The sequence below is a fragment of the Lutra lutra genome, chromosome 10, assembly GCF_902655055.1.
Source record: "Lutra lutra chromosome 10, mLutLut1.2, whole genome shotgun sequence".
NCBI lineage: Eukaryota > Metazoa > Chordata > Mammalia > Carnivora > Mustelidae > Lutra > Lutra lutra.
Genome location: NC_062287.1, coordinates 94,925,611 through 94,948,855, shown reverse-complemented (window position 1 = coordinate 94,948,855; position 23,245 = coordinate 94,925,611). Strand labels below are relative to the sequence as shown.

The 23,245-nt window shown below is 41.1% G+C and overlaps 1 protein-coding gene across 5 annotated transcripts in view; it reads right to left on the bottom strand.

Moving 5' to 3' along the window:
- LOC125079411 (very-long-chain 3-oxoacyl-CoA reductase) overlaps positions 1-23,245 on the bottom strand; it is a 339,719-nt gene that overhangs the window by 229,409 nt on the left and 87,065 nt on the right. Inside the window, exon 4 of one of the 5 annotated variants that reach the window (XM_047692990.1) lies at positions 9,609-9,716. The exons of the other annotated variants lie outside the window; for them this stretch is intronic. Within the exon in view, the coding sequence (XP_047548946.1) occupies positions 9,609-9,716 (108 nt within the window). The remainder of the gene's footprint in view (positions 1-9,608; positions 9,717-23,245) is intronic. 5 annotated transcript variants of the gene reach the window in all.

Genomic DNA, 23,245 nt, shown 5'->3' with positions numbered 1-23,245 from the left:
GTTGGCAATAATGACGGGAAAAACAAGAAGAGACTACTGTTACTACTATTATTGGTCACTCCTAACAGACAAAAGCACTGATGAGGACCGTCCCTCATCCTAGTAGACATTGGTCCTGTTTCTATTTCCTAAACATCTCTGCAGTCAATCTACTTCTGACCATTCCCATCACCCACATCCTGAAGTTACCACCATCACCTTATGTTTCATTGCTAAAAGAAGCTCATTGGTCTCCTTTTATTAATTCTTGCCCTCTTCCACTTGGAAGTCAGAATAATCTCTCTAAAATTCTAGTATGATGCTCATTTACTGCTTACACTCTACAGTATCTACACTGTCCTTCCATTAAGCCCGCACCTATTAAGCCAATTTTCTAAGCCTCTCATGATCTGGCCCTGCTCAGTCTCCTGACTCTGGCCACTGTCTACTTTTATGATCCACACTCTAGATTTACAGGTCTTCCATCAGTTCCTCCAACCAGCCAAGTACATTCACCTTCAGGCTTTTCTTCTGCCTGGGAACCCTTCCCACATCTCTTCTCCCAGAGCTGATCAGCCTGTAGGCCTCCACTTAAATGATACTTTCCAGAAACCATCTCTGACACTCTCCACTTCCTCAGTAACAGTCTTTCAGTATATGTAAAACATTCCCAAATGCTTCTTCAGGAGCCATCTTCCATGAAAACAAATAGTATCAGCTTTATTTACTATTGTATCTCTGGAATTTTACTTGTTAAATGAACTGGCACATGAATCCATTGACAAATAGGAAACAAAAGGTGTGAAGTATTTGTCTTGGATCCCTGGGGTGGTTCTAAACCCTTGCGATTTCCAGGATGACAGGGGTTCCGTTGTTATTCATGGTGGGCCTCTGGACCACACTTGAGTTTATGTTAACAAGATGAATCAAGATGGGGTTTGGTCACCCAAAAGACCAACAGTGTGAATAGAAGGTTAAGGCTTTGAGCCAGACCAACCTGTGAAAAGGGAGGGGGACTGGAAACTAAGTTCAATCACAGAGCTAGTGATTCAATTAATCATGTCTATGTAATGAAACCCCAATAAAAACTCTTGAGTTTCTTGGTTGGTAAACATCAATCAGTGTGCAAGGAGGGTGATGTATCCTAACTCCACCAAGCACAGAGTTCAGAACTCTTTCCGAACTTGCCCTGTGTGTCTCTATATTTAGCTAATATTAATTCCTATCCCTCATAGTTAAACTGTAAGTGAGTATAGTGCTTTCCCAAGTTCTAGAAGATGTTCTAGCAAATTATCAAACCTGAAGGGGCCGTGGGAACCCCCAAATTGGTAGCCAGCTGATCAGAAGTACAGGTGGCCTGGGGACTGCTGAACTTGCTGTAGGTGTCTGAAGTAGGTAGGGGCACTCTTACTGGGGACTGTGCCCTTGAACTTGTGGAGTCCATACTAACTCTAGGTGGTTAGGGACAAAATTTGATTGCATTACAAAAGGGATGTTTTGGATGTGTCCTAAACCCCTAGGGGGCACAAAAATCATATTCTGGTATAAGAAGTTCCACCCTGTCTGCAAACTATCATCCCGTCATACTCCTGCGAGCCTTTCCTGTAGACCTCACTAACATTGAGCCTGAGCCATTTTATACCTGAGTTATATGGGTGCAGTGGTAGGGGGAAAGGTGGGTTGTATTTCTGAACACATAAAATTTATCTTTGGTGCTCTCTTAACTAACTTTATTTTGTCCTTCTATTCTTTTTTTTTTTTTTTTTAAGATTTTATTTATTTATTTGTCATAGAGAGAGAAGCGAGAGCGAGCACAGGCAGACAGAGTGGCAGGCAGAGGCAGAGGGAGAAGCAGGCTCCCTGCCAAGCAAGGAGCCCGATGTGGGACTCGATCCCAGGATGCTGGGATCATGACCTGAGCCGAAGGCAGCTGCTTAACCAACTGAGCCACCCAGGCGTCCCTGTCCTTCTATTCTTTCTCCCTTTCTCTGCACCCCACTGACCACCAGCTTACCATGACAGTTTCCTCCTCAAGTCTCTCCTTTTCCATTTCAAAATGATTTTTCCATATCTTTCACCAACTACAATAGTCATTTCCTCCACAGGACTGATTCAGCAAGTAAACCAGTAATAAACCGAATGTAATAATACCAATAAGATGTAAATGAAGAGGTCACTGGCCCTTTCTGAGACATTTTATCTTTTTTTTTTTTTTTTAAGATATTTTATCCATTCATTTGAGAGACAGAGAGTGAGAGCACAAGCAGGGGGGAGGATCAGAGGGAGAGAGAGAAGCAGACTCCTTGCTGAGCAGGGTGCCCAATTCAGGACTCAATCCGAGGACCCCAGGATCATGACCTGAGCCAAAGGGAGACATTTAACCAAATGAAAGACCCAGGAGCCTGCTTCAGAGACATTTAAAAAGCGAACTTAAAGGTTGTTTTTTTTTTTGTTTTTTAAAGAGAGAGAGAAAGCATGTTTGTGAGAGCCGGGAGTGGGGGGTGTGGGGCAGAGCTAAAGAGAGAGAGAATCTTAAGCAGACTCTGGGGCTTGATTTCATAATCCTGAGGATCATGACCTGAGCCAAAATCAAGAGTCAGGCCCTCAATGGACTGAGCCACCCAGGTGTCCATGAGAGCTAATTTCTAATTAGTAAAGTTCCTAAGGAGAGCAAGGAGGTAATAAGTAGCTTTATAAATTTGTAAGCCCTCTGAAGAAGCAAGACTCTTCTACCTGTAACTTCCTTCATCAGCTGGGACCAGGAAGCTGCACCACTCCTAACAATTTCCTTCCTTCCCGGAGAGCCCAGGAGAGTCTTCCTCAACCGGGTTCCTGCACCCCCTTGGCTCTGTCTCCTCAGCCTACACCTACACCACTTCCTTTGATATGCTGGGGACTGAACTATAAGGAAGAGATCTCTGGATTCTAAATGTTTAAAAAAAAATTGCATTTAGCCAAGGAAAAAGGAAGGACACTAATAAAAAAAAATAATCTATCAAATATGTAAGTGGAGCAAGTACTCACTTACAAAGGGCATGGGAAGAAAGAGAATAGTAAATTCTAGTCCAGCTTTTATGATCAATCACTTTTTTACAATGAACTGACTCTTATTATCTATACTATGTTAGATCCATACAACTTTATTATCTATACTATTGTTATTATCTATACTATGTCTAAACTTTTGTTAATACTATACTATTAAAATGATGCCTCTTGGGACACCGGGGTGGCTTAGTCAGTTAAATGTCTGCCTTCGGCTCAGGTCATGATCCTGGGGTCCTTCGGATGGAGCCCCATGTCCAGCTCCCTGCTCAGCGGGGAGGTGGCTTGTCCCTCTTCCTCTGCTCTCCCCCCACCCTGCCATGCTCCCTACTTATGCTCCCTCTCTCTCAAATAAATAAAATCTTTTTAAAAAATGATGCCTCTTAATAAAATTATGGCACTGTGTTCCGATGGAAAAAAGTCACTAGGTAACAGACAGTTCTGAATCCGCTAAAGGCAGCCCAGCATCACATCAGCCCATATCAACGGATCTTCTTGATTTTGCAACGGACACAAGCAGGACAGTATGCTTTATCCATTCCCCGTGGAAATTCTGGGTCTAGGATGCATGAAGAGTTTGAATAAAGCAATAATTGATTTTTTTTAATGAATCACAAACTAAATAACTATTTTTTCCAAGAGGACCTTTTTATTTTTCTTCTAGAATAAAGAATGTCACTTTTTAAAGGTTAAAAAAGTCATACTAGGGGAACTTGACAAAGTATTGTTTGTGGCATACTTCAAATCCAAGGCTACTCTTTTAGCCTTGGTAAACTACGCCTCCTGCAATGCATTGTGCAAAGTCCTCCAAACGCATTTGGAGCACCCAGGAGACTCTCTCCAGAGGAATCAAGTCAACATCATAGCAATCGCATTTTGTTAACCTATTGTTTGCTTACTCAAAGCAGTATTGATGTCATTTTCTCTAAATGGTTCAAGTTTTCTAAGCTTTCTCAAATCTGTTTCTTGGCATTTGCCTGAAAGAAGACAGCAGATGCTTACTTACTTTACTAACAGAGTTAAGAATCCAACTTCTCCACCTTTAGCATTTATGGTCTTAATCAAGTTCCTGTGACCTTTCTGTATAAATTCAGACAATGCATAGCCATTTTCTCTCCACTTATCTTACTGAAAACTTGATGTTTCTTTCATGACAAAGGGCTTTAGCATTTTCCTTTGTAATTCTGACAATACTAATTTTATTAAGCACTGACTATATACTTCGGTGATTAATGTTATTCAGAGTACGGCTTGGTGACCTAGTTTTCCTTTTATCATTACTGGTTTCATTAATACACAGTAGAAAAAAAACCTTCCTATGCCTTCATATAGATTGCAAGGGTTTACTAGGAATCAAACTACGCGTTTATTATTTTAGGAAATGTTAGAAAAGTGAGACTGGCTTTAAATGGAAATATTATTTCCCCCTTACGAGACAGAGATGGAGGGATGTAGGATCTGGCTGAGGAGGAGAAGGAAGGTAGAGGAGCTATATACCCAGGGAATCCTAAGAAAAAGACATTAGACACACCCTCGCAGACGAGTTCTATAGTGTTATGTCCACACTAGAGAAGGAACTGTAAGATTAGAGCTCAAATATGACCTGGTGATAAAATGAAGCTCATAAATGTGTTTATATTTACATTTAAGGTGTCTTTAATAGACCCCTCAAAAACCTTAACAAATTAAAATTATGATGCAATATAAGTGTATCTGCTAATAATTGTCAATAATTATGTACACCTTATGAGTAAGGAGACAGTTGTGGTAGAGTAGGAAGAGAATTAAGCATACTGCCAGTTAATAAGGCAACATATGTGAAAACAGAACTACAGACTCAAAAGGATCATATAAACATTAGTTACAATTTTTTAAAAAAGATTTTATTTATTTATTTGATCTGGAGAGAGAGACAGTGAGAGAGAGAGAGAGAGAGCACAAGCAGGGGGAGCAGCAGAGGGAGCGGGAGAAGTAGACTCTCGACTGAGTAGAGAGCCCAATGTAGGGCTCGATCCCAGGACCTTGGGATCAGGACCCAAGCCGAAGGCAGACACTTAACAGCTGAGCTACCCAGGCCTCCCTATAACTATTTTTATTATTGATTTGTCACCAAACAGAAATTTAAAACAAAGTTGTGCGTGTGTGTGTGTGTGAGAGAGAGAGAGAGAGAATATCAGTATTCAATCAGAACAGTTTGATTATAGTAAAACTTGAATGCAGGGTCCCTCAACTTCAGCACTATTGAGATTTCAGGCTGAGGCTTTGCTGGGGGGTGGGGTCTGCCCCATACATTGCAGGGTGTTTACAGCACCCCTGATCTTTACCCACTCGGGGCCAACAAAACTTCCTCCCTCAATTAGTGACAGCTAGAAATGTCTCTGGACATGACCAGACAGTGCAAAATTGCTCCTGGCTGATAACCAGGTTAAAGCATAAGAAAAATGTAGAAATTACGGTTTTCCTACACAAATTGAGAATGAGAAGACAGCCCATGTGACCTAGAGTGAAGATGTCGCTCACCGGGCACATATGGCTACTGAACACTTAAAATGTGGCCAATCTGAATTGAGATACGCTGTCAGCGTACAATACATGTTAGATTAGAAGACTTAGTATGAGAAAATGAATGCAAAGTATTTTAATAAATTTTTATATGCTTCTCCTTCCAGGACCTCTATAATGCAAATTAAAAAAAAAATAATTTTATATGGATTACATGCTAAAGTCATATTTTAGATACAGCAGGTTAAAATAAAATACATTATTAAAATTATCTGTTATTATTTATTTTGAAAAACGTGGCTACTAGAGAAGTTCAAATTACACACATGGCTCATGCTGTACTTCTATATTTCAATCAGACAGTGTTGAACTTGTGCAAAAAACTATCCCTCCTTCGTGCTATATATTCTAGGCAGCCTTTGATGACAAGGAAGGGAACTAAAAGAGCTCTGTCCTCAGTTTTCTCTATTTTCCCCTTGGATGAGCTCCAGTCTCGATGCTTCGATGATACTCTCCAAACTCTCTCTCCTATTAAAAGCTCTACTAAGGGACGCCTGGGTGGCTCAGTTGGTTAAGCGGCTGCCTTCAGCTCAGGTCATGATCCCAGCATCCTGGGATCGAGTCCCACATCGGGCTCCTTTCTCGGTGGGGAGCCTGTTTCTCTCTGTCTCTGCCTGCCACTCTGTCTGCATGTGCTCGCTCTCGCTCTTTCTCTCTCTGACAAATAAATAAATAAAATATTTAAAAAAAAATTTAAAAGCTCTACTAAAACCTAGATCCAGGGCACCTAGCTGGCTCAGCTGGTAGAGCATGTGACTCTTGCCCTTAGGGTTGTGAGTCTGGGCCCCACAGTGGGTGCAGAAATAATTAAAAATAAATGAACTTAAAAAAGAGAGAGAGAGAGATCCCTATAATACATAAATAAAACCTAGATCCATATACCCACTACCAACTTAACAACCCCACTTGGACATTCTGGAGGAACCCCAAATTTAAATGATCCTCATTCTGAAAAAGATTGTTCCAGGAGTCCCCATTTTAGTAAATGGCCCCATTAACTAGGTTCTCAAGCCAGAAACCTCAAAGTTGCCCATGACTTCTCTCTTCTCCTTCATCCCACTCGCAATCTCTTGTGAAGTTCTACTTCGTTTACATACTAAATACTTCTGGACTCCTCCTTTCTCCTACCCCAGTGACTGGGCCATGTCACCATCACTTACCCCGTATCAATCCCCTCTTTCCTTTACATTCTTTTTTTTTTTTTTAAAGATTTTATTTATTTATTTGACAGAGAGAGATCACAAGTAGACGGAGAGGCAGGCAGAGAGAGAGAGAGAGGGAAGCAGGCTTCTTGCTGAGCAGAGAGCCCGATGCGGGACTCGATCCCAGGACCCTGAGATCATGACCTGAGCCGAAGGCAGCGGCTTAACCCACTGAGCCACCCAGGCGCCCCTCCTTTACATTCTTATTACACCCTGCCCTGCCCTTCTCAGAAGTGCTGTCTTTCCCATTAGACATCATACTACATGAGGTCAGGCACTTTCCTGTTCATTGCTGTGTCTCTAGTTTTTTCACGAATGGATGAGTGAATGAATGAATGAGTGAGTGAGTAAAGAGGGTACAAACTGCTAGCTCACAGGTTACAATTTACTAAGGAGCTGAATTACGAAACAATGGTTCCACTTGCACATGAGGGCTGGAAAACATCAGTCTTCAAGTCTCAATGCAGCGTGGATGTGCTGATACGAGTCCTAGGATTCTAGAAGTGGGGAAAAAGTGCTTGGGAACCATGTGCCCTGTACTCTCATCCTTGACAGATATCTACTGTGCCTAAGCTCACACGGTAAACTTTCTACATGTTGAGTTGGGAAAGACCAGCTAAAGAATGCCTTTTATAATCCTCCAGCCCTCTGGGAAAAAGATGCCTGACATTTTCCATCTTCAATGTCACAGTCCCAGAATATCCACAGTTTCAAAGTTACCCAGTGAAAAGAAGCTAAAAGTTATGCAAAGCTTATAACAATCATGAGCCATTTCTGAAAGAAAATCATTCTCCAAGATTACAAGTTCAAGATAAGTCTCGTTTCTTCTCCTTAGGGATCCTCAATCTACCTCCATGCATAAGCCAGCCTTCATCCCCCAGTCATCACATGACTAGTTTGAAAGGGGTGAGGATGGGCTATGGCAGTATCTATCCTTACTAATAAGTTACAGCTGCTACCGATGAGGAAGTTTTAAGAAGTCAAGAGCTTTAGAGATGTTACTCTAGCCCAGCCAGAATTAGGCTAAAGAAGAGGAACTTGGAAAAGAGTCCAGGAATACATGTATTTTGAGAAGAACATGTAGATACAGAGGCAAAAATCAAACCCGTGTCTCCATTCACCTTTTGCCACGGGCTCTCCCAGAAGCGGGAAAGTAGCAGTGTGGGTAGGAAGGGCACGGGGCTATGTGAAACAGACCAGGCAGGAGCGGAAGCAGATAGTGCGTCAAAGTCAGGAGGAGCTGCAGGTCCAAGGTCACGGAGGTAGGCTACGTGCGTTTAACTAGTTTCTTTTCTTGCCTTAGGCAGAAATTACATAAAAGACCACTCTTTTATAGAATGAAGAATGGAGGTTAGGTCTTGACTAAAGAAATGTTAGGAAACTTTTTAAAAAAAATATCTTTTCTTTTTTTTTTTCCTCCTTTGATAACCCCTCAAAAGAAAACGATGGCAAATTACCAGGTTAACACCAATTTAGCCAGTGGGATAAAGAGATTTAGTGAAGAAGCAACTTTTTTCCAAACTAGATGCTGTTTCTTTCTGGAAAGGACTCAAAAAATGGTGGGTAACTTTCCAAAGTCCCCATTTCCCCTTAAAATCTGGTGAATCTTTTCTGTAATAATTTCCAACACTTGTCCCACCTCAGCAAAAGCACTGGTTTTTCATAATGGAAGAAACAGAAACATGGCTGAGGTGTAACAAAAGGGAGTAGCAGACTTAGGAAAAACAAACAGAATCCCCACTGTATCACTCCGTTCTCATGAGACCTTAGACAAGTCTCTCAGCCACGTGTTCGCAGCTTTCGTGAGCTCATTGCCAAAGTACAAAAACTGGTTCACGGGTGGGCAGTGTGAGATCTTATGCTTTGTCTGTTAAAGCACAGAGATACATACAGTACAGAAACAAGACATACAGTACCTGTGGTGTTAAAATTTCATGATGGGGGGGCGGGGGGGGGGCGCCTGAGTGGCTCAGTGGTTAAGGCCTCTCTCTTCGGCTCAGGTCATGAACCCAGGGTCCTGGGATCAAGCACCGAGTCAGGCTCTCTGCTCGGCGGGGAGCCTGCTTCACCCCCCCTCTCTCTGCCTGCCTCTCTGCCTACTTGTGATCTCTCTCTCTGTCAAATAAATAAATAAAATCTTAAAAATAAAAATTTCATGAGAGGGAAGATGAGGGGAAAATAATGCTGAAAAAGCCTCCTTGGATAAGAGGAGGGTAGTTAACGAATAGAAAGCTGAGAAACACCTCCCTTAGCCTTCATTTCTTCAACTGTCAAAAAGGGTCAGCATCACCCACCTTAAAGAATTATTATGTTATAACCATATCTAAATACACACAAAAGAGGGGCACTTGGGTGACGCAGTCAGTTAAGCAGCTGGCTCTTGATTTTGGCTCAGGTCATGATCTCAGGGTCCCAGGACTGAGCCCTCCATCATGCTCTGAGCTCTGTGGGAAGTTCTGCTTGAGATTCTCTCCCTCTACCTCGCCCCCTCTCCCGCACATGCATGCATGCACTCTTCCTCTCTCTCTCAAATAAATAAATCTTTAAAAATACGTACATATATACAAAAGAGAATGAGAGACAGAAAATAAAGCAGAGAAAATAACCAAAACTGTAAAAAGTCATTAAAACACAACTAAAAACAAAGACCCAAATGTATATAATGTCATCTCACAATCAATTGTAATAAAAAGACAATTTTCTTCTCACTACTCATTTTACTGACTGGATACCTAAGATCTAAAAAGAAAACATACAGTCATAGTAAAAGTGAAATAAGAAAGTGCAAGATGAAGCTAAAAATGTGGCAAAGATACAAACCTAAAACACCAATTTTAAGACCTGCCAAGCTTGTTTTAATTTTATCATAAATATCTTCTGATGCAAAGTCAACAGCGATGGTTCTTGTTTCCACCTTGAATTTTTCTCCTAGAGAAAAAAACATAAATAGAGAGAAGGAAAATTAAGATTAAAGCATTTTATGACACTATCTATTCAAACTCTTCCCCCCGCCCCAGTCTGATATGAAATTTAGACCAGAATCACGTTAAGCAATCATGAGATCACCTAAGAGATGATATAGAGTCAACACAATAATTCTTCAATAAAAACTCTAATGTTGGGGGCGGCGGGGTGGCTCAGTGGGTTAAAGCCTCTCCCTTCAGCTCAGGTCATGATCCCAGAGTCCTGGGACACACATCGGGCTCTCTGTTCCGTGGGGAGTCTGCTTCCTCCTCTCTCTGCCAACCTCTCTGCCTACTTGTGATCTCTGTCTGTCAAATAAATAAACAAAATCTTTAAAAAAAAAAAAAAAACTCTAATGTTGTTTCGGAGCTGGCTGACTGTTCCTTAATCAGTTCTCCTTCTATAAATCAATAATGACTCCTTTTTAGACCCTTAGGTACAAATAATAAAACATGTTTCATACCATAATGTTATATACTCTTTAAATATCACTGGTTTCGTGATTTTTAAAGATTTTTTTTTCTTTTTTTGACAGAGAGAGATCACAAGTAGACAGAGAGGAAGGCAGAGAGAGAGAGAGAGAGGGAAGCAGGCTTCTTGCTGAGCAGAGAGCCCGATGTGGGACTCGATCCCAGGACCCTGAGATCATGACCTGAGCCGAAGGCAGCGGCCTAACCCACTGAGCCACCCAGGCGCCCTGGTTTCGTGATTTTTAATTGCAAAGTGATACTTCATAATTTCAGACAGAAGTGTTTATGTTGCAAAATGTTTTAAACAGTGATAAATAAAAATCCATCTTATTAAAATGGAAATAAAATGAATATGATCATCATGGAATTTAGGGCCTTGGTTAATAGCTAATGGTCACCACATTAAAAACACCCACACAAAATGCACAGTGAACAGAGCTACAAAGTGACAGAAGACAGACCCTGGTGTTCTGCTGTGCTCAGGACGACAGAAGTACACACAGAGCTAATGGAAATCACATGTTGAGAAACGGGACTCTGAAGAAACCAACTTATTGATGTAATGTCAAATGTTACTTTTACTCTCTTTCGTGAGCCCATTTGAGAAGGCATGAACTGTGAGGTCTTCCAGTCACAGGTACCAATTTTATTTTTGTATCTATTTGCTAAATAACTGAGTAATAGTCAGATATCCTCCACGAGCCTCAGCATCCTCTCCTGAAAATGAAAGTAATGCTACCCAACCCAAGATCCGAGGCTCAAATAGTATCTGGTGGTATACAGAAGGCACTCCATAAATGTTAAGTCTCCTCTCTCCTCCACTAACCCCACACTCACTTCACCTAGTGCAGTTCAGGTGGCTAAAAATGTTTACTCTTTGGAACCTGATGAGAATTCAAAAGAATTAATTTAAAAATCCTGCTTCCAAAAAATAAATTTTTCTTCATTCAAAGTCGACGTTGGCTCATCTCAGAGGATGGAATGTTACTCCATATAGGATGCTACCATTCTTGATCTAAAAGGAGTTCTGCCTACAACCAAGCTGGTTCACAAGAGTTCTGGTTCTTAGTCTTAGTGAGAAGTATTAACCTGAGGTAGGAATCCATGAATTAACTGGAGAGGAGAATATGTGACCTAGAAAATTCCGTATATGGTGTTGGGGCGCCTAGGGGCGCCTGTGCCTTTGGCTCAGGTCACGACCCCAGCACCCAAAGATCAGGCCCTACATCAGGCTCCCCACTCAGTGGGGAGTCTGCGTCTCCCTCTCCCTCCCCGTCCCGCCCTCTTCCTTCTCTCCTTCTCTCTCGCACTCACGCTCTCTCAGGTAAATAAATAAAATCTTAAAAGACACACTTACAATCCCAGGATAAATGAGTTATTGTATGTGTTCATGTAATGGGGAGCTACAGACTGGGCTGTCACTTCACAAAAGCTCATCCAACAGGTCTTACTATAAATGCTTCCCAGGATTTACCACCAGTAAGTAGAGAACACTGCCCTTATTAGAGCCACAGATTCTCAAGGAAAAAAAGACCCAAATCAAAAGGCTGAAGGATACCTTTTATTAAATGTAAAACTTCATTCAGGAATGAAATGAGATAAATTTATCTATTTATTTTGAGAAAAACAAAGTATGCTTCCACACGAGTGCTATAGACTGACATTTAAGAAAATTCTCTCTAGTAATAAAAGCCACCTCACAACTCCTGAATCAGATTTACTCTTTTAAATCTCACAGGATTTGGGGGATGTACTTATAATGTAGAGTCTTGTATAGATAGACTGCTAAACATATTCAGAGACCCTTTTGGAAAGAATGTCATTTTATTTAATAAGAACCCACGAGTAAGCTTTTCTTTGTACTCACATTTGGATAAGCAAAATGGCTACTGATGCAAGCTTTTCAAAATAAATCCAATTTTGAACTTGCTCCTGGATTACCCTGAATCATGTCCTAGTCCAGGTAACACTGCTTTTCTACCTTTTCGCCACTGCCTCCAGCACGAGCTGCTGCTTCTGCAATGTAGGGCTGTCTGATCACCTCCCCAAGCCCCTCACACACTCTCAGAGCTCCAGCAGCTTTGGTAAGAGTCACAGTCTGTGGCAATGGCCTAATATTGCTCTTAACTGACCTCCACCTCCCTACTCTTCTCACTGTCCCGGGCTCTAGCCACACAGGCCCTGAGCATTCTCTCTCTTTTTTTTAAAGATTTTATTTATTTGAGAGAGAGGGAGCATGCGCACACGTTATGGGGGGTGGGGGGAAGGAGGAGAGGAAGAGGGATAAGCAGACTCTCCGCTGAAAGCAGAGCCCTTTGCAGGGCTCAATCCGAGGACCCTTGAGATCATGATCCAAGCCCAAATCAAGAGTCCGATGCTTAACAACTGAGCCACGCAGATGTCCCTTGAGCAATTCTTTAAACACAGAATAACCCCCAAACACATTCAGGGCTTTTGCACTTACTGTTCCCTCTGCCTGCAATTCTCTTCCGCATCCCTTGTTTCTGTTGGGTCTTGATGCAAATGCTACCTCCTCAGGGAAGCTTTCCACTCCTCCACTAGCATGCATCCCTTGCCCCCACCCCCCAGCCCCGGCTTTATTTCATTCCATGGCACTTAACCATCTTCTTAATAACACATGCATGTTTGTTATCTGCCTCCACCAGAATTAAGCTTTGTGAAGACAAGAGCTTGGGTCTATTTTATTCAGTTGTTCAACAGTATCACAAAGGATCCAGGGTCTTTCCTCCCTCCTCTCTTATTCCATTAGGCTGGCTCCCCATCCTGGTATCATGAGGGCCACTGCCCTTCCAAGTATCCCATACAGATGGGGCAATGTGCAATGGCAGAAATGGGACAACCTGTTATATTTCCCTTTTATAGAGTGAGGAAAACTTCCCCCAGAGAGTACAGCAAACTCCCCTCACATTTCCTTTCCCAGAATTATGATATATGCATGCTCTTGACCTGGTCTGTAGCTGGGCTTCACGGATTCCGTGAACTGTCCCCACTACCATCACCAAGTTGAGTGAGACCTGTACAGAAGAACAGGACAGGACATACTTCACTCTCTGGGTCCAGGCAATCAGGAGAAAATTCTGATGAGTGTTCCAAAAAGCTGAGATGGGGGGTACTGGCTTCTTTGGGGAACTGAGGAAATAAATCTAGGCATCTCCTCCTTTCCCATAACCCACCAGCCCTCACCTGACCCTGCCAGCAGAAGCCAACACAGACGAACGAACATCCTCTAATTTTAGGAATATATCAAAGCACCTGGAACACAAGCGGATACCCATAATACAGCTTTCATTTCCACCTTCACCCCCTCCCTAAACCCTGGCTCTTCTTAAGACCACCATAATAAGTCCACACCACTCAGCAACAACCCACTGATGGGGAAGAATAAGAACTTGATCAAAGACTTGGAGAGGTTACTTTTGAGTACTCTGATCCTTGCCCACCACAAAGGCACAAGGCATGACAGCTGTAAATAAATAAAAATATACTGTAAGTGTAGGATAAAGATAAACAAACAGTGAATTTGGGTATTCCAATGGAAAGACACAGCCCCTCAAATGTCCCTTCGAGGAAATTCTGGTTGCCCCAGCTGCAAGAGCGTCATCGGCAGACAGCGTTCAGGTGCCAGGCCCTTCGGGGACTGCCTCGGTTTCAGAGAGCTGCCCGGACCCAGATCGTGCCTCTCCCATGACATCCACATCCAATGACTGACCGAGGTGGGAGTATAAAGCCATTGGACAGCTTGTACCTGCCAGCTTCTGATTCCAAATTATGGTCTATTCACTATCCTATTTTCTGTTCTTTCATCATGCCCTGGTTATAATTATTCTAGCTTTAAGACAAGTTTTAATATTTCTAGTGGTGCAATTTTCTTCATTATTATTCTTTCAAAAGTTTATTGGTTATCCTTACTTGTTTAGTCTGTTTTCACTGGGGTTACATTAAACATTTCAATTAAATTTATGAAGGATGACAATGTAGCATTCCCTCCAGGCTCTCCATTTACTCAATGTCTCAGGGTAAAATCTGGTGGTTGTAAATTCTTTAAGAAATTAAAGAACTAAAGGATGCTGTTATTAGAATGTTACACACCATTTTGCAAAGATACTTAACACTGTTGATTATTCCTACCGTCAAAATGCTTGGTATTTGAAATTGAATAGGCTGGCATCCTGCTACTTACAATTATGGCCAAATACAATTATGTCCTCCTCCCTTTTTGGAGACTGAAGTGATTCTGAGATGGTCTTGGCCCACTGTTTCTCGACCTAGTGGCAAAGACCAAAACCTAAGAAGCAAAAAGCTGATGAGTGGTATGAGCTGTTCATGGCAGCCAACTCACCAGAAATGGAGGCAAATAATCAGCTCTGGCTTGCAGGGAACGCAGCTAAGAAATAGCTGGGATGATACCATTATTCCTTTTTATCTACTAGTCCACTGAAAGCTACCCTACTACAATAGTAGAATAAGAGAAAGAAATATTATTTATAACTAGAGAGCTATATAACACCGAATATCCTCACAGCCCCAAGACATTCCACCACTTCCAAGCATGGATGTCCTGCTCCTCCAGTTACATGGCTGATTTTTACTCAGAGGATTATAAATTAGTTCAAGGTCAAGTACTGAAAGGACAGAGAAGAGACTGCACTTATAAGTAGTCTCAAGATGTTGCTAACACCTCTCAGTATTAAAACTTACACACCTTTAGGTTCATGCCTACAAATATTCTGAAACATACTCAGAGTAGCCTTTTGTTTAACATACTTCTAGGTCTGGCCATCATTATTTTTATTTTGCTCAAAAAATTGACATCTCTTAACTTTAACAGTCTTCCCCTAAGAATAACTGTGTAAGTCTTAGAAAGACTCCTCATTTTTCCTCTGGGTGCCTAGGGGAAGGGGGCCTGAGAATGTTAGAGAAGAGACCTAATGTACATAAACTCATGCATCATTAATAATTTTTCTATTAATAAAACAAAAAAATATTAATTCTCCTTTGTCCCTACAACTGTTCCAAATAAACAATCTGTTTTTCCCCTAAGTTTCAGGTGCTATCCATTATGAAATTCTTACTACATTTCACTCTTCCCCATCTTTTCCATATTATAAATTTCATCATTTAAGAATCAAGTTATGTCACCAGCCCTGTGGACTGTCCTTTCAGGATTCCCATTTCCTCCAACATAAAACTACCTACTTACTCTCTCAGCTATGTTCCTAGAGACCTTCTATATACCCTTAGTAAACTCATAATATATTATGCCAACAGTCCATTTCCTAACAAACACAGATCATTCCCTGTCATCTTTGTATATCCAGCACCCAGCACAAGGCCTGGCATATAGCACAGAGGTCACTCAAATGTCTGCTGAGTGAGTAAATACACCAAGGCTGACACAGCCAATTTATTAAAATCATCTTCTCAGTAACTTCTTAAACTCTTCCCTATAGAAATAAAACTATGTGCTGGTAATAGATGTCCATTATGAGGCATAAAAACATAAAGTGCTTACTATTAGGCATTTGAAAGCATTAAGATAAACTGAGAAACATCTCAGTCCCTCCATTTGCCCTGCATGGGTTGGACTATCATTCTCATAGAGGCGGAAACATTTTAGAGTTGTAGAAAACCATCCAGCCTCATGAATAAAGTACTCTAGGAGCTTAACACAGGACACAGAGATGAAGGTTGAAGATAATTTTAGTCACGGACCACTCTCCCTAACCCCAGTCCTGGAAAAGATAATTAGGGGAGAGGAGCAACTCTTGGGGAAATGGCACTATACTCAACACCTACCAATTTTAGCTTTTAAAATATAAATTCATTAAATGCAATTTAGAACCATAAAAATATATTGTATGTTTTAAAAACCCCTCTGTTTTCACATAAAATGTTTTAGAGTATTTACAAATGTAAAAAGCACAATAAGTCTTTTGTACTTTCTCTAATTTTAAGGGGAAAGCAAAGAACAAAATGTCCCCTAACTAAATTCCCTCTACTTCCCTCCTTTTGCTGTTTTCCTTTTTGGCCCTGAGGTCTTACCATCTCCCTCCTCCCCTACCCCTCAGGGTGAGATACCTCTCCACAGAGAAAGCCTCCCTTGTGTAGCTATGGAGAAACGGTGATTGTGCCCTAGAAGGGAATAATTCATCTGACTCCATTTTTAAAGACTCATTTAATTATAATTATCAGAGATGCTACACAAATAATGGTCCATTTCTTTTTTTCATTGCCCTTGAAAACACTCTCATGATCATTTTAATCTCATATGAAGAGACCCACTTTCAGTCAAATAAAAAAAAAATCCATTAATACTATCACCAGGACTCCATCCCAAACCAACTATTTCTTTATTTTAAGCCAAGGTTATTATATTTTGTTCATTACAGGCTATTTAACTAAAACAACAACTGAAATAAATAAAAACCATATACGATGTGAATTTGTTCTATTGAGAGCACATGAATAGATTCTTTTCTTTTGAAAGCCTGAGTTCAACACTGAGTTCAGGTGGGCAAGTCACCTTCGAAAAAATTTTCAAATAAGGATGTTTATTTTCTAAACTTGGGGAAAAAAATCAAAACATAACAAAAGTCTGCTAATGGAAACATCTGAATTTTATGTTCTGAGGTGAGAAAAAATGCAAAAGGTATTCCTAACGTTACTAAAGATTCCAAGATGATGTCATTAATATGATGTAATAAGCAGAGTGTTTGTGTCCCTCCAAATTCATGTGTTGAAGCCCGACCCCCCCCCCCCAAGCAATGGTATCAGGAGGTGGGACCATGGGGAGGTAACTAGGTTCTGATGAGGTCAGGAGGATGAGGTTCTCCTGATGGAACTACTGTCCTCTTGAGAAGAAGACAGAGAGAGCTCTCTCCTCACATGCACGCACCAACGACAGGCCATCTTCTCATCAGTGTGAAGGCGGCCATCTAACAGGGGCCCTCACCAGGAACTGAATCTGCCAGAACCCTGATCGGGGACTTCCCAGCCTGTAGAACTGTGAGAAATAAATGTGTGTTCTTTAAGATAGGTGGACCATGACATTTTGTTACAGCAGCCTGAGCTGACCCAAACAGAGTTTGTTCAAAAAAGCATGGGATACAGTTAGACACCCTGGATGTGGCTGTCAACTCAGCCACTTGTTGGCTGAGGGCCCTTCACTCAAGCCTTTTCACCTGCAGGAATCCCCTTACTCCAAGAAATAATGCCCACCCTACAGAGTTCTTGTGAGTATGAGAATGTATGAAGGTAGCTGTCAAATCTTACACAAATGCTTGCTTTCCGTAGACCTGTCAGCATCTAAAAGAGGACCACATCACATACAGTTGTTTTTGTCCTCAACAGCGCAGGCTGCCACACGAATTTTCTGCACCATTCACTCTTTCCTCTTTGCATCAGCTGCATATGCACATCCAACTCTACTCTAAAAAGTGATTTCTTTATTACTATATTATTCATGGAATCAATGGTCATGTTATGCTATTTTTAGAAATGCCTTTTGTGTCCAAGGATTTCTTTGACTCAATCTGCCTGTAATTAACCTTTGAATTACTCTGTTTTATTGGTTCCAAAAGGCACATTTTTACGCCTCTGAAATCAGGATGCCATACAATTGATGGCATGCCAGTTTAACCAGTGATTTTTCTTTCTTAATGCTTACAAGCTACCTCGTTGTTTCATGATCACTGGTGTCCCGGATTTGATGAAAGAACCCGAGAACTCTGCTGACAACCCAGCCTTCTCCTTAATGTCACAAAACGAAGCGAGGGCAGCTTCCAAATGCAAGATTTTCTGGTTTTCCGGCACTTACCCCGCCAGCACCACTCTTCACAAAGGCAGATTTCCCAGCCTAAACTAAGACCCGAAAACCTCAGCATACACTCATTCATTTACTGGGGGGCACAGGCATTTGCAAACCAAACAAAGCATCTCACTCTCTAAACTGTCAGCTATGAGAGGAGTGTCCATGTCTGGGTCTTCCTCTGCCACCACACACTCAGAGCCCAACAGGACCTGATTCCACTTTAGGAGCTCAATATCTATGTCTTGGCTAAGTAAATTCGAAAAGTACCCCCTGAATAGCGCACGCCTGTCAGATTTCAACCTGAGCAGAACAGCAGATGTTCTCAAAGAGGTCATATTTTGGTGAAGGAGATACGCTTGAACCCAACTGTTGCTCATTTACATGAACGAAAAGTGCAAAGAGAGAGCAACTCGCACCTGCAGAATGGGATTTTAAATAGGAGGTGACATTTGTGTGGAGTCCTTGTGTAGGAAATTGGCCATGCAGAGAAGGGGGAAAAGTAAGCAGAGGCAGAAAGTGGGGGAAAGGAAAAGCATATTCTAAGAATTCCTGTGGACGGAGTATATAGTGCACAGGGAGGACGGGACAGAAAGTATTCTGTAGCAGGAAGCTGGCAGAGGTTTTATAGGTCAAGATAATAAATAGGACTAGAGACATAATTGGCAGGGCCGATGCAAACAAAATAAAAATGTGGGGCCCCTTGTTCAAAAATTATCATGAATTTCAAGATGACCACAGCAGAGCATTAAACTAAGTATGGGCCCGTCTAAGTGGGAATGCAGAGGCCACACACCTATGACAGCAGCCCTATAATGAGGCCACTCGACTGGAAAGTGCTAAGATCACACTTGTACTTTAGGAAAAAAATGCTAGTGGCAGAAGAGAGGGCACACGGCCTGTTAGGAAAAGTGGTGGGCAAAAAGGACAGAACCCAGCAGCTTCTGCTCTAGTCCCATGAGAAAGGAGGGCCCCAAGGAGAGAGGCAGGCAGGCTGGGAGACTCTTCTGAGTTAGAGTCTGATTAGATACACTGCTTTAGGGAGAGAGGACACAATGGTTTTATCCTTTTGGTTTAGAAATCTGGTAAATAAACTATCATATCTTAGAGCCACAAGAGTCTTCACAGTTTTACATCTGAGGCAATGTTCCTGTACTTACATCTCACTGTTTTTTAAAATCATAAAAAATTCTTTAAAAAAGAAAAAAAAAAAAAAAAAAGGAGGGGACTCCTGGGTGGCTCAGTCAGTTAAGCATCAGCCTTGAGCTCAGGTCATGATCCTGAGGTCCTGGGATCGAGCCCCACATCTAGCTCCCTGCTCAGTGGGGAGCCTGCTTCTCCCTCTCCCCACCCTGCTGTTTGTGGTCTCTCCCTATTTCTCTTTCTGTCTCTCAAATAAATCAATAAAATCTTTAAAAAAATAAAAAATAATAAAATCACCCAAAAAAGTTTGCTATTTTTTTAGTAAAGTGAGTTTTTTCTTGAGGTAGCTCGCTTCCCTCTTTGTTGGCTTAAAAAATGAAATTACTACCACTGAGATTTGGCCCAGAGTTGACCAGTTTTACAGACAGGATTATCATGAACTAAAAACCAAGTTGGCAGGCAAAAGATACATTTTTTTTTTTAAAACATCCGTATATTCCTCCCTTTATCTTTCAAAACGAAAGAGAACTAAAATTAATTAGAAGTCAAATATCACACCGTACCTTCTAAAAATTCTGATTGAGCTACCTTTTTTTTTTTAAGCAACCACTTTTTATTTTAACCTGTCACTTTGTTCTCACAAGATTCTGTTGTGGTTTTGTGAAATCCTGCCACAGGAAAAAAGTATTCTTTTCAAGATCTGGGTCTCTCATTTTGGTATTTAGAAAAAGGAAGCTTAACGCTTGCTTTTATTTCTTTAAAAAAAAAAAAAGAGGAACTTTTGAAAAAATTACCATAAAATTTAAAATATCAGCTATTGAAATGAATATTTACTTTATGGCAATTAACACTTTGAAGATAAATATAGTTCAACAACATTTTGCCAGGAGTAGAACCATCTTTCTGTTCAACACGCACAAAAAAAAAAAGAGCCCTCTTCATTTAAATTGTTAAAAGAGCATAGCTTTCACATATCAAACGAAAATAAAAGCAAAAGAATGACTGATTTAGAGTCTCTTTCTCCTGCACTCTTAGAACTAAGGATAAGAACTTGATGCAAATCATCCTGACTCTAAGGTGCCCTGAGGAACCCAGAGGTACAAAGTAAAAAAAATACATAGAGTTGCAGCTAACATTCTACCAACTGAACAGGAGTAGTAACTATTATGGTCATCGATTACCGAGCATCAGCTAGACGCCAAGAGTTAATTAGATGCCAAGAACTCTACGAAGTGACATTACATCATTTAATCTCCATAAGAACTTACTGGTATATTGCTGAAACTTGCAAATGATTATTCCCATAAATTTTGGTTTTCAACACTTAAAAGGCCATTATTTATTCTTTCATTTTTTAATTGTGAAGTAAAATCAAGCAAAGAAAAGTTGCAAATATTCTACAAGGAACTTTCTTTCCTGAATGATGTCAGAATCAGCTGCTAACAAGATGCCATCCATCAGCCATAAATAACTTCAGTGCAGTGGTTCTCAAAGCGTGGTCCATGACTTTGAGGGTCGCTGAGAGTCAAAATTACTCAGGTGACCATTTTCTGCATGGCAGGTAAAAACCTTAACATGAATTCAAGCAGCAGCACCTAACTATATCCTTCACAGACTTGCAGTGAAAAATAAGTCAGTTTGACTTAAGAATGTCCCTTGAAGAAGCAGTAAAATCATTAATTCTATTAAGTCTGTACCCTTGAGGACACATCTTTTTCATGTGCCATGCGGCAATGGGAAGTATACATAAAGCACTTTTTCTGTGCACCTAATAGGACAGGTGTCCTTAGGAGAAACATCCGTGAAACTGAGTCATGTAAGCAGCATTAGGCCCTGTTCCCATACTGCGCCCTTTGACTTGAAAGAACAATGGGCACAAAAACCATGCTTCTTCATATTTAGCAGACATATTTTTTAAAATGGAGTCTCTCATTTTAAGAAAAACAACCAACAGTATTCATTGTCCAGAAGAAAATTTGAGCTTTTCAAGTGGGGGAGGGGGCCTGCCGGGGAGCAGCCTCCCTGCGTGCGATGCGGGGCTCGATCCCGGGACCTTAAGATCATGACCTGAAAATTTGAGCTTTTAAAGGAAATATCAGAGTTTTGGAATGCTTGCAGCTACCTTCATGTGCTTGAGAGAAAAGATTTTTCTGATAAGATTGGAGTGATATTAATAACTATGATGGGGGGGAGGGTTGTCGTGTTAACATTTGTGAGATCTGCAAAACTCAGAAACCAATACTGTCTGATGACCAAGGCACACAGTTAACAAAATCTTAATGCGCAAAAAGCATGTGCAAAGTGCGAGGTGGACAAATGGATTTTAATGTAACTGAGTACGAAAATCCATTGATATATTTTCAGATTCCATAGTGCAACTAACTTTTTTTTTTTAAGGATTTTATTTATTTATTTGACACTCAGAGATCACAAGTAGGCAGAGAGGCAGGCAGAGAGAGAGAGGAAGGGAAGCAGGCTCCCCGCCGAGCAGGGAGCACGATGCGGGGCTTGATCCCAGGACCCTGGGATCATGACCTGAGCCAAAGGCAGAGGCTTTAACCCACTGAGCCACTCAGGCGCCCCGTGCAACTAACTTTTAAGAAATCTCCCCTTATGGTGCTTTGATGTAGTATCAAAGAAGAATATCCACAATTACCTGAGGAGGCCATTCAAATCAAATCACTTGCTATTTTCCAACTACACTACCATGTAAAGCCAGATTTTATTCTACTTCAACCAAAATAACATCACAGCAGACTAAACGCAGAAGCAGATATGCAAATGTAACTGTCTTCTACCATGCCAGATATTAAATAGATTTGCAAAAATGGAAACCGCCACTCTTGTCACTGAATTTTGTTTTGTTTCAGAACCTATAGTTGTTTTTCCTGCCAAAAAAATGTTAGGGCGCCTGGGTGGCTCAGTGGGTTAAGCCGCTGCCTTCAGCTCAGGTCATGATCTCAGGGTCCTGGGATCGAGGCCCACATCGGGCTCTGCTCAGCAGGGAGCCTGCTTCCCTCTCTCTCTCTCTCTCTCTGCCTGCCTCTCCGTCTACTTGTGATCTCTCTCTGTCAAATAAATAAATAAAATCTTTAAAAAAAAAAAAATGTTATATGAACATGCGATGGGTTTACTATTATTCTTACATGAATTAAATAAGTTTTTTTAATTAGTTAGTTTTCATTTCTAAGATAATTAACATTCACAGCTGTATCACACATAAACCAAAGCTCTTTGGAGTCCTCAGTATTTTAAGAGCTGTAAAGGGGTCCTGAGACTAAAAAGTTTATGAATGTTGCTTCAGTAGTATTTCCTATAGTCTCCAAAACTCAGATAGCCTTCAAAATCAGGAAATTAACACTGATGCATTACTGCCTCTAGTCCTCGGAGCCTGATCGAGTTTCACCAAATGTCACAACAATGTCCTTTACAGAGAAAAGATCCAAATCAGAATCACCAAACACACATTTAGCTGCCATGTCTTGTTTGGCCTCTTCCAATTTGGAAACCACTTTTCAGCCTTCTCTTGACCTTTATGATTTTGACACTTGAAGATCACAGGCCAATTACTTTATAGAGTATCCCTCAACTTAGGGGTGTGTGTGTGTGTGTGTGTGTGTGTTCCCGCATGATTAGATTTAAGTCATGCATCCTTGGCAGGACTATCATAGAAGTAGTGTTTCTCACTGCATCCTATCAGGTGGCACAAAGTTTCAACTGTCCCACTACTGATTGAAGATAACTCTGATCTCTTAGTAAGGGGCTATCTGTCAGGCTCCTCCCCTGTAAAGTTGCAATTTTTCCCTTTGTAATCAACAAGGATTTTGGTACTCTATAGGGAGATACTTTGCGACTATATAAAATCCCATTTTTTTCTTTTTCTTATTTAAGTCTAACACAGAGTGTTATATTAGTTTCAGGTGTACAATATAATGGCTCAACAATTCTATATACTTCTCACTGCTCATCAAGATAAGTATACTCTTAAGAGATATTCCAGACTCATCTTCCATTCTCCCAGCCCCAGCCCTGAACTAGCCATTTCTCCAAGG